General features: G+C 36.9%; 1 protein-coding gene across 1 annotated transcript; it reads right to left on the reverse strand.

The window, feature by feature from the left end:
• Window positions 1–2120: 2120 nt before the first annotated feature.
• Window positions 2121–9765, reverse strand: LOC311281310 (tyrosine-protein kinase Src42A). The gene is made up of 9 exons (XM_084394155.1): window positions 9437–9765; window positions 8578–8699; window positions 8242–8408; window positions 7984–8143; window positions 5774–5929; window positions 5573–5628; window positions 3691–3838; window positions 3474–3605; window positions 2121–3019 (listed from the first exon to the last, which is right to left on the reverse strand). The coding sequence occupies exons 1-9, from the start codon at window positions 9715–9717 to the stop codon at window positions 2826–2828; spliced, it is 1416 nt and encodes a 471-aa protein (XP_084250281.1). The 5' UTR covers window positions 9718–9765; the 3' UTR covers window positions 2121–2825.
• Window positions 9766–10382: the final 617 nt, after the last annotated feature.

Consider the following 10382-nt stretch of genomic DNA (forward strand, 5'->3'; position numbering starts at 1 on the left):
GCACAATTATATTTCAAAATATATAATTGCAGATGTAAGAATGGGCTATTACCCAAATTAGTATGAGAGACGTTCAGTTTAGCAGCAACCATGACTGAATATTTCGAAATGATTTATTTATTCATGAAGTGAAAAGATTTTCTTATGCTGCTAAGTGGTGCTTAATGCTGCATTTTACATTGTAAAACATCTTGACAGATGTGGTACTTAAAGCATCCTTGACCAAGGTTTGTTGTATGTTGCTATTGTATTGTATCATTTAATAAATGCTCAATTCTGAGAATGTCATTTGTTGTTTTCTTAACAGGCCAGTGTTGGTGCACATGTTTAGGGTTAGGGGTTTATTCTAAACTCCCATCTCATTTTCCTCCGTACGAAGGCGTTGACGGGGGATGGAAAGTAAACTCAATTAACTCTACACTCGTGGTTTATTTTTTCGCCTCTGTTGGAGGGGATTTAACATCTCGGAGGTCCATGATTATGTGTCAACTGCAGCACAATGTCAAAGCTCAAGAAACTGCAAATAGAAATGTTTGAGCTTATAAATAGGGACGGTAATCAGTGTGCGTCGCCGTCTCTGTTGGACACACACAAACACAAGTATACTCATACTTTGAGCTAAAGCTTTGCCTTAATAAATATTAAGAGATTGATGCAGGAATGTCAGGCTGTATTACCATATGTTTCAGGCATAATTTATCCTACCTGTTTGTGCTCCAAACACAATTAATTCCACAAAACAGACTTGAAGATTTTGACCTTGCAGACGATTAAAATGCGAGTTTTGCACTGGTAAGCACCACTATAACATGTTTTTTAATTATTTTTTTATTTTATTATTATGATGATGTTCTTTATTGTCAAACGTGCTTCCTCATCGGTGGGTACACATACTTGAGCACAAATACTTGCTGCAGAGTTTGAGTCCAGCAGCTTGAATAGGTCTTGCGTCATTCTAATCTCATTGCATTTGCATTGGGAGTATCTTTAGCTGAGTGAGAGGATTGAGGTTGACTTACATCAGTCATTAATCTAGTACAGCTATTAGTCAATAGCCTGTAAATATAGGTTATAATTCAGCAGTGTGCATAGGCTGTCACACTGGCCTGCACTTTACAGCAAATTTACAGGAAACCTTTAATCTCACATAGCCTGTGTGTTTATCCACTTAACTCCCAATATAACGCCCCCTTGTGTTGTGTTGGAAACATTAACATTAAGTGTCAGTTTGGAATAATTAAGATGTTTTTGAGAAAGTCCTTATGCTTACCAAGGCTGGATTTATTTGATCAAAATACAGTAAAATGCAGTAAAACATTAAAGGGTTAGTTCACCCAAAACATTTTAAATTCTGTCATTAATTACTCAACTTCATGTCGTTTCAAACCCGTAAGACTTTCATTCATCTTTGGAACACAAATGAAGATCTTTTTAATGAAATCTGAAATCTGAGAGCTTTCTGTCCCTCTTTAACCTAAATTTTTTTGCTTTGAAAAAAGCACCGAAAGCACTACGAAAGCACCACAATGCATGCATGTTGGAGATTGCTAAAAAAGCAAACAAAGCACTCACATGACTTCATAAAATCGAGGTTAAACCACTGGAGCCACATTCATTTTATGATGTCTTTACTATCTTTCTGGGGCTTGAAAGTGGCGGTTGCATAAGTAACTATTTTTTGCCAGAACCAACCCTTTAATATTGTGAATATTACAATTTAAAATAACTATTTTCAATTTTTTTAAATGTATTTTATTCCTGTGATGCAAAGGTGAATTTTCATCATCATTACTCTGGTCTTCAGTGTCACATGATCCTTCAGAAATCATTCTAATATGCTGAACATAAAGAAAATAGTGTAGGCTATACTTAGAATAACAGTAAGTAGTACTGTAAAGCTTCTCTAATAGTCACAGTGTGGAATTGATTAGGAATCGGTCAACGAAGTATTTAGAGCATTTAAACCATTAAAGCATCATTTAAAACATTTTAGTAATGTAAAAGTCATTTGAAATGTTCTCAGAAGGAAGAAGGAAACCTGTCTTTAAAAAAAAGTGCATTTACAGTAATGTAATTGTAACAGTAATTACAGTTCAGGCATTTTAAAAATTCACATTATTACATTCAAATGTTCTTTATCAGGTCACAGAAGATACATGCTCCAACAATAGTTGAAAAAAAAATCGAACATTCATTTGCAAAGGCTCTGCTGTCACCAAATGTTAAAAGTTGACATGCCATTTCATAACATCAGAACAGCCATTATTATTTAGTATAGCAACATTGGTCAAAAAGGTCAGTCAGCAATGGAATATTGAAACTAAGAAACTTCATAATCACCTTAAGTAATACTAATAAGCAATACTACTAGTTACTAGTAATAGTAATTCATAATCATGTGCATGAGAGATTTATGTACCAGTTTTGATATAGTGTTTGGATGAATCTCATGAAACCTGTCAAGATGTCACATCACCCCAAAATTAAATAATATTGTTTTTGCATTGTGAAACTATTTTTTTTTATTTTTGACAATTAAGAACATTGTATTACACACATAAATTTGTGACTTAAATGTTCTTAATTTTCATGAAAATAGTGTCACAATTTGGCTTTTTGTATATGTAATACTCAAATTATATATATATATATATATATATACAAGACTTCTTGTACTGTCTTTATGTTGATTTAAATTTTGATTGTAATGCTTTATAATGCATTTCAGTAATAAAAAAAGATTGTCTGATTACCTCATGTTGGTTACATACTGTATAAGCTACTACATGCTCAAAATATTCTCAACTCTCTCATATCTATAGAGTCTACTCCAGTTCAGTAACAGGCTCATGTATGAGAGCCATCAGCTTCTCCTGCAGCTCAGTAAATGTTGGCCTCTCTTCAGGGTTTGGCCTCCAGCACAGCAGCATAATGTCGTAGAGCGCTTCGGGGCAGCCAGGCGGTCGCTGCATACGCTCTCCTCTCTGAATGGCTCGAACGCATGTCATTTTGTCTTGACCTGAGATTGTAAAAGGAAGAAATATACCAGAGTTGGGTAAGATGCAATCCCAGCAAACAGGGAATGTTCTCGGAACTTTGGCTAATGTTCTGGCAAGGTTCTCTCAAAGTGCAATGAACAAAAGTTTTAATACCATTTGCAGAACATTAGCACAAAAATGTTATTTATACATCACTAATGGAACTTTTTTCTGAAACGTTTTACTTGCACGTTATTACTAGCTTCAGAACCTTCTGAGAACATTCAAAAGTTACGTTCCCACGTTTGCAAAATGATAAAATGAAATGTTCCCTTAATGTTTTCTTTAATGTTCTTTAATGTTTTTTTAAAAACTGGACGTTTTGAACCGAAATAATGTTTTCATTATGGGAGCATTAGCAAAGCATTCTTAGAACATTTATGTATTATGTTTAGTGTTTTTTTACTTTAATATTTATGTATTAAGCATGTTTACCAGGGTACGGGTCATCTCCATACGTGACAATTTCAGTTAAAAGGATGCCGAAAGACCAGACGTCACTTTTGCTTGTGTACTCCTGGTTATGGAAAATCTCAGGGGCCATCCATTTTACAGGGACCCTAACATCTGCAGGTACATGAGAAAGAACTGTTGTAGTTATTGTTAGTCTTATCATTTGCTTGCATGAACGTATACATATCAAATATCTCACCTGATGAAACCCTGTTTCCTGGTAGATTAATTTGAGCGAGTCCAAAATCGGCTATTTTGCAGCATTGCATGTCGGTAAGCAGAATGTTCTCAGCTCTCAGATCCCTGTGAACTATTTTGTTCTCAATGTAAGCCATTCCTTCTGTAATCTGAGAGATTCAGCAAAATAAAGAATTAGTTTACCACAGGGCCTTAATCACTATAAACATTGAGGGGGAAAGTCCGCCCCAATAATTAGATATGGTTAAACTGTTTCCCCAAATTTCTTATACTTGCCAATATTTGACAAAAAGTTTTAAAAATCAAACTTTTTGTTGCTTTTACAGTACTCATCAATGTCAAAAATATAAAGAGTATTGCAGTATTTATGCCCTCATAATCTTTAATTAAAATAATTTACGCCGACTTCTCTTCTCTGATGAGTGTTTACTGGCCTGAGGGCGGGACAACCTGTCACTCACATGAGATCCACCAATAGCAAACCACAACCATCCAATCAAAATCAATCCCAGCATTTTTGAACCCCCCTCCTAGTGTTCAAGACATACTGTACTGTAGACATGGCCTTGGTTTAGCATCAAAAAAAAAAAAAAAGTCCCTGATGAAAAAGGAGACTGGGCTGATAGTCTTTGTGCAGCTGTTTTATCTTGCTATGGTTAAATCAGCCTTTATAAAGCAAGATGCACGGCTGTCGTTGTGCCAGATGTAAATAAGTATTAATGCATGTGTACGATGAGGGCTTCATCTTTCCTCATTCCTCACCTCCATAAGTGCATTTAGAGAATTAATATGTCCTTCATGATGATTGATTTTCGGGTCATGGGTTGAAGGACGGAGGAGCGAGGAAATGAGGAGACATCAAAATTAATATTGAGGAGCAGCCAATCTTGCATGACAGCAGCACCGAACGGAATTGCAAAAATAATGAACACGCCAAGTAAGACATGTTCCTGGATCAACATTAATTTAACCTCAAAATTGAGTCCTTACCCTATCCCTATCCCTAAATATAACCCTACCCATAACTTTTCCCTAAAATCAGAGGGAAATGATAGGTGAATAACACTGATGCTAAAGCACCTCATCCTGGTTCTTAGCCTAAACTTGACATAAACTGTAAACTTGTCCCTCAGATCTGATTGGTTGATTGGAAAGTTGTTCCAGGATCAACAAAGTTGTTGATCCAGGAACATTTGGTACATGGTGAAATCACATTCACCCTCCCTAACATCAATATCAGTGTTGTTGTGTCGGCCGCCTAAACCAACAGAGCAACAAGTCTATGAACTGCTTAAAGATACAAATATATTATATTGATAAATATTGATTATATGTAACCCTTTTCCAACCACCCTTATTTGTCAAAAGACACTTTTCACAATCCTAATCATGATCATTTTATATGATGAACAGATTGAATTTAGGCATTTATTTACATTTAAGCATTGATCAGTGGACATAAACCGAAGTTTAACAGAACATTCTTGACGCAACAGAACAAACGTTTTTGAGGAAGCTCAAACGTGCTGCGTAACACGAGAATGGACCTCATTGGTTCTTACAGAAGTTCAAACGTGCTGCGGAACACAAGAATGAACCTCATTGGTTCTTGCAGAAGCTCAAACGTGCAGCGTAACACGAGAATGAAGTGGTAGTTGTGTAGCTGTCAATGGAGGGACAGAAAGCCCTCAGGTTTACATTTGTGTTCTGAAGATCAATGAAAGACTAATGGGTTTGGAACTATGAGGGTGAGTAATTTATGACAGAATTTTAAGTTGAACAATCCCTTTAAGGAAAACTGGTCATATGAATTTTGATATTTGATATTTGCCCTGGTTTAAAAGTTCTCCAGATCTCAATTACTCTCAAAGAAATCAAGTTACCTGGACAGCAAAATCCATCATGAGCGAAAACTCTAGATCTTGTTTCTCTTTGTGGCCTGGGGAAAGATATAAGCTTATGTGAATATATAAATAGTATAGTTTTTTTTTAAGTAAAAGCAATGTGTTAATTAAGATCAAGATTAAGGCAAAGGTATCTGTGGTGTTTATTATCTGCATACAAGTTAACATTAGTTCACTTACTGATGAGAAATGTCTTTAAAGAGCCATTTTTCATGAGCTCTGTCACTAAACAGACAGGTTCACTAGTGGTACACACAGCATAGAGCCTCAGCAAACGCTCATGATGCAGCTCTTTCATGATGTCAATCTCTGTTTTGATATATGGATAGTTGACAACTGCAAGTAAAATGGTACAGACAAAAAGTTGCATCATAAAACAAACCAAGGAAAATTATTTATGAGCCAAAACATTATTTACCAGTCACAGATGAAGCGAATATCATTAATAATCTCCTAACAAGGCCACATGTTAAGGTCTGGGCAGAGTAAATGGTAAGCAAACAATCAGTTCTCGTAATCAATGTGTTGATGCAGGAGAAATGGGAATAAAGATCTGAGCGACTTTGACAAGAGCCAATTTGTTATTGCAAGGTGAATGGGTCAGAGTATCTCTGAAACGGCAAGGCTAGTGTGTTGCTCCCGTTCAGCAGTGGTGAGAATTTACCAGCAGTTATCCAAGGAGGGACAAACCATAAACCAGTTACAGTTGTGTTGGGTGCCCAGAGCTCATCGATGCACAACGGCAAGGAAGGTTAACCCGTCCAGTCCGAGCCAACAGAATGACTACTGTGGCACAAGTCGCACAAAATTTAAATGATGATTACGGGAGGAATACCACAACACAGTACATCATTCTCCTGTGTAGACGTAGACCTATCAGAGTGCCTATGATGACCCCTGTCCACCGTCGAAAGAGCCTACAATGGGCACGCGAGCGTTGGAACTGGAACTTGGTGAGGTGGAAGAAGGTTGCCTGGCCCGATGAGTCCTGCTTTCTTTTACATCATGTGGCCGTGTACGTGTGCGCCGTTTACCTGGAGAAGTGACGATGACGAGCCGGTGGAGGGAGAGTGATGCTCTGGGCAATGTTCTTCTGGGAAACCCTGGGTCTGGACATTTATGTGGATTTTGACAGGTGCGACCGATCTTAAACATTGTAGCAGACCAGGTACACCCCTTCATGACAATAGTGGCCTCTTTCAGCAGGATAATGCACCTGCCACACTACACACATTGTTCAGGAATGGTTTGAGGACGATGATGAAGAACAAAAAATTCCCCAGATCTCAATCCAATCAAGCATATGTGGGATGTGCTGGACCAACAAGTTCAATCCACGGCGGCTCCACCTCATAACCTGCAGGACTTGAAGGATCTGCTGTTTACAGCTTGGTGCTAGATACTACAGGACACATTCAGGGCTCTTGTATAGTCCATGCCTTGGTAGGTTGGCGCTGATTTGGCCGCATGCGGAGGACCAACAGCTTATTAGGCAGATGGTCACACCTGTAGGAGTTTCTTTCTTCTGTTGAACACAAAATAAGTTCTATCATGACAACTCTCTGAAGATTTTTAGCATTTTATGGATTTTACTATGTTAATGTATTTGGTCTTGGCTGCTGAATTGCTGCTGTTGTTGTAGATTATTGCTGTTGTTGTAGATTATTGCTGCTGCTGCTGCTGCTGCTGCAGAACAAGTACAGGAACTTGCGACTGCCAATACATATCTGATACGCTGCTGCACAAATAGCATATACTAGTTACCCCTAGCAGATCTTTACAGGTGGAGCTGGGGAAGGTGGAGGGTTTTAGACGAACTCTGAAAGCACGCTGCAAACTGCTATCGTGAATGATAACCAGCCATTTAAATGCTGAGCAACAAGCTCATTGGCTGCAGATGCGACATGAACCAATCAGCTTGTGCCAAGTAGCTGACACTGTCAAATATCATCAGCTTGCATTAAGGACCGATCAGCCGGCGCCATATAGAGTTTCATGACAGAACTAGGCATATAATATACTTACTATGGAAGTCAATGGGTGCCATCAACTTTCTGGTAACCAGCATTCTTTGAAATAATTTATTTTGTGTTCAACAGAAGAAAGAAACTCAAACAGGTTTGAAACAACCTAATTTATGAACTATCTGGATGAACTATCCCAAATTTTAACTATCTTGATCCTTTAAGAAGATTATTTATTTACCCTTTACAGTTAAATGTAAAGGGTAAAAAAATGATGGAATTCCATGTTTATGTCTAACCAAGTTGTGCATTTTGTTTGCTTTTGTATGATAAACATGTTGGTTCGCCAGTCAATATCCAACGTAAGATATGGGACATGAAGTAAAACCCGTCGAGAGCCACTGAATTAACCGATTTATTAATTACCTTTGAACTCTTTGATGGCCACATCTGTTGTCTTGTTCCAGAGCCCCTGCCACACATCGGCAAACTCCCCACTGCCGAGCTTCTTTATTCTGATTAGTGAACTTCTCTCTACCTCCCATTTGGAGTCAAATGACAGAGTAAGAGGAGCTGGCTGGTCCAGCTAGAAGAGTAATGAACAGATTGGAAGTGAGCTGAAAAACGTATTTATAGGATGCTGCCCTGCTTTCAATAATCTGTAGGTTCAAACTCTTTACTGACCTTCACACAGGGTTCATGAAGCTTTGTGCAGAGTCCGCCTTCATTTTTAGAGTAAAACTCTACCAGCTCACGCAAGGTCTGGAAAGTTGTATGATGAACAAGGAAAAACTGCTTTTCGCTTTCCCTCTGCTTGATCCGGTAATGTCGTACATGAGGTCCATTCCTCACTTTAAATTAAATAATTACAGAAAATGTTATTCAGCTGCTCTGAAAGTTAAGATTAAGGCAGGTTCATTTTTAAATGATATCTTTTCAACGTAGTTAGCGTGCAAAAAATACAGTTAAATGAAAAGCAGTAGAGGCTTGAGACATGATGTGTGTGTGAATCACATGTACCTGATAAGTAGTAATTGTTATTCTCATAACACTTCCAGATGAGAAATGCACCCTCATGGTTCTGGGGTCTCAGCAAACATCTCCTGGCCTCTATACGCATTTTAACATTCTCAAAATACCATCTGAAAATAGATTGATACTAGTTTTTATGACGTTCATTTTTATTTGTGTCCAATGTATGTGGTGTAACAACATTCTACTACCACAGATTAACTGAACAATAAAGTAAACAATATGAATCTCGAAGAAAAAAAACTCTTTCACATATTGATATACATGTACAATTTTATATATGCAATTTTATTTATATATAGGCATATACAATTATAGATAAATAAAACTGGAAAATAAATGTACTATTTATTTATTATTAAATGTATTGATTTGTAAAGTATCATTTTAAGTTTACTAAACGGTAATATTTATGCTGATTTTTTATTTTTTAAAATGATTTTGTCTTGACAGGTTGGGGAAAAACAAAAAATTTCAACATTATTAATTAAATATGGAGGAAATGTGTTTATTTGATATTTGAATAATGTTCCATGATCTTTATTTTATTATTTCTTATACTTGTCTCATGACAGTTTTCATGAGATTCATCCTAATAGCATATATCTTAGTGTTCTATCAGTAATTTCCAAACCCCATCTCTGTGATCATTCTTATGAGTAATTTCGAGAAACACAAACTGAGCAATAACAGCACTGTAGCTGTTTCACCAGAACTTGTGAAACTGGAAAGATGGGATTCCAGTTTCATTCAGGGCAAGGATTCAAAACACAAAGCATGAGATAACTCTGTACATTATTCATTCACACAAGCTCAAAATGATCAAAAGAACAACACAAGGACTTACAACTCGGCCTCTACGCTATCCAGCGGCTTGACGAAGTCTTTAGGCACATATCCATGTTCCTGCACTTTAGATCCGTCACCCTTAGCTGTATGTCTCCTCACGAACAACCAGTACTCGGTCTCTGATATCACTTCCAGAACATCTCCTTTCTTCAGATTTAGATCCCATATTGTGCGTGAGGGATAGTCGTGGATTGACTTGACCCTGTGACGGTTGATGGACGGCTGTTCTTTCTTCGTTTGGCAACACCGGCAGCAGCGCTTACAGGAAGAATTCCCCATGTTCACCAGTCATATCTTCTCATGCCGTGTGCATAAGAGCAGAATGATGGTACAATGGCATGGCTAGGTTACTATAATACCAACTCACTGTAGCCAGACAAGATCCTATTGGTTACATTTTGGTCAAGGAAGTATTTGGTGAAAAAAATGATCAGAATTTCCCTGATGTCATCCAGTTGGGTTTACTTTAGCAAAAACAAAAGGCTGTAGCACGCTTGCATAGCTTTTCATTTGTATGACAAGGTGTTGTTGTTGTAGATACTTTGTAGATAACACTTTACAATAAGGTTCATTGGTTAACATAAGTATTAGTTAGCATGAACTAATAATGAACTGCACTTTTACAGCATTTATTAATCTTTGTTAATGTTAATTTGAACATTTAGTAATAGGCTACTTTATTAAAATCTTGTTAACATTAGTTAATGCACTGTGAACTAACGTGAACAAACAATGAACAGCTGTATTTTTATTAACTAACATTAACAAAGATTTACAAATACATTAACAAGTGTATTGATCATCATGGTTAGTTTATGTTAGTTAATATATTAACTAATGAAGTAAGTAAGTAAACTTTATTTATATAGCACCTATCACAGATAAAATCACAAAGTGCTTTACATGTAGCAAGTTAACAATTTTAACAATTAAGAAACATCATA

The sequence above is a fragment of the Rutilus rutilus genome, assembly GCF_951802725.1.
Source record: "Rutilus rutilus genome assembly, chromosome: 21".
NCBI classification, from domain to species: Eukaryota; Metazoa; Chordata; class Actinopteri; order Cypriniformes; family Leuciscidae; genus Rutilus; species Rutilus rutilus.

What these genes read in the sequence shown, in the direction of transcription:
- LOC311281310 (XM_084394155.1), bottom strand. Translation starts at nt 9,717, where the DNA reads ATGGGGAATTCTTCCTGTAAGCGCTGCTGCCGGTGTTGCCAAACGAAG. An exon ending in TTTAAAGACATTTCTCATCA is followed by an intron (nt 5,629 to 5,773) that starts GTAAGTGAACTA and finishes ATCTTTCCCCAG; the next exon opens with GCCACAAAGAGAAACAAGAT. An exon ending in AGGAAACAGGGTTTCATCAG is followed by an intron (nt 3,606 to 3,690) that starts GTGAGATATTTG and finishes ATGTACCTGCAG; the next exon opens with ATGTTAGGGTCCCTGTAAAA.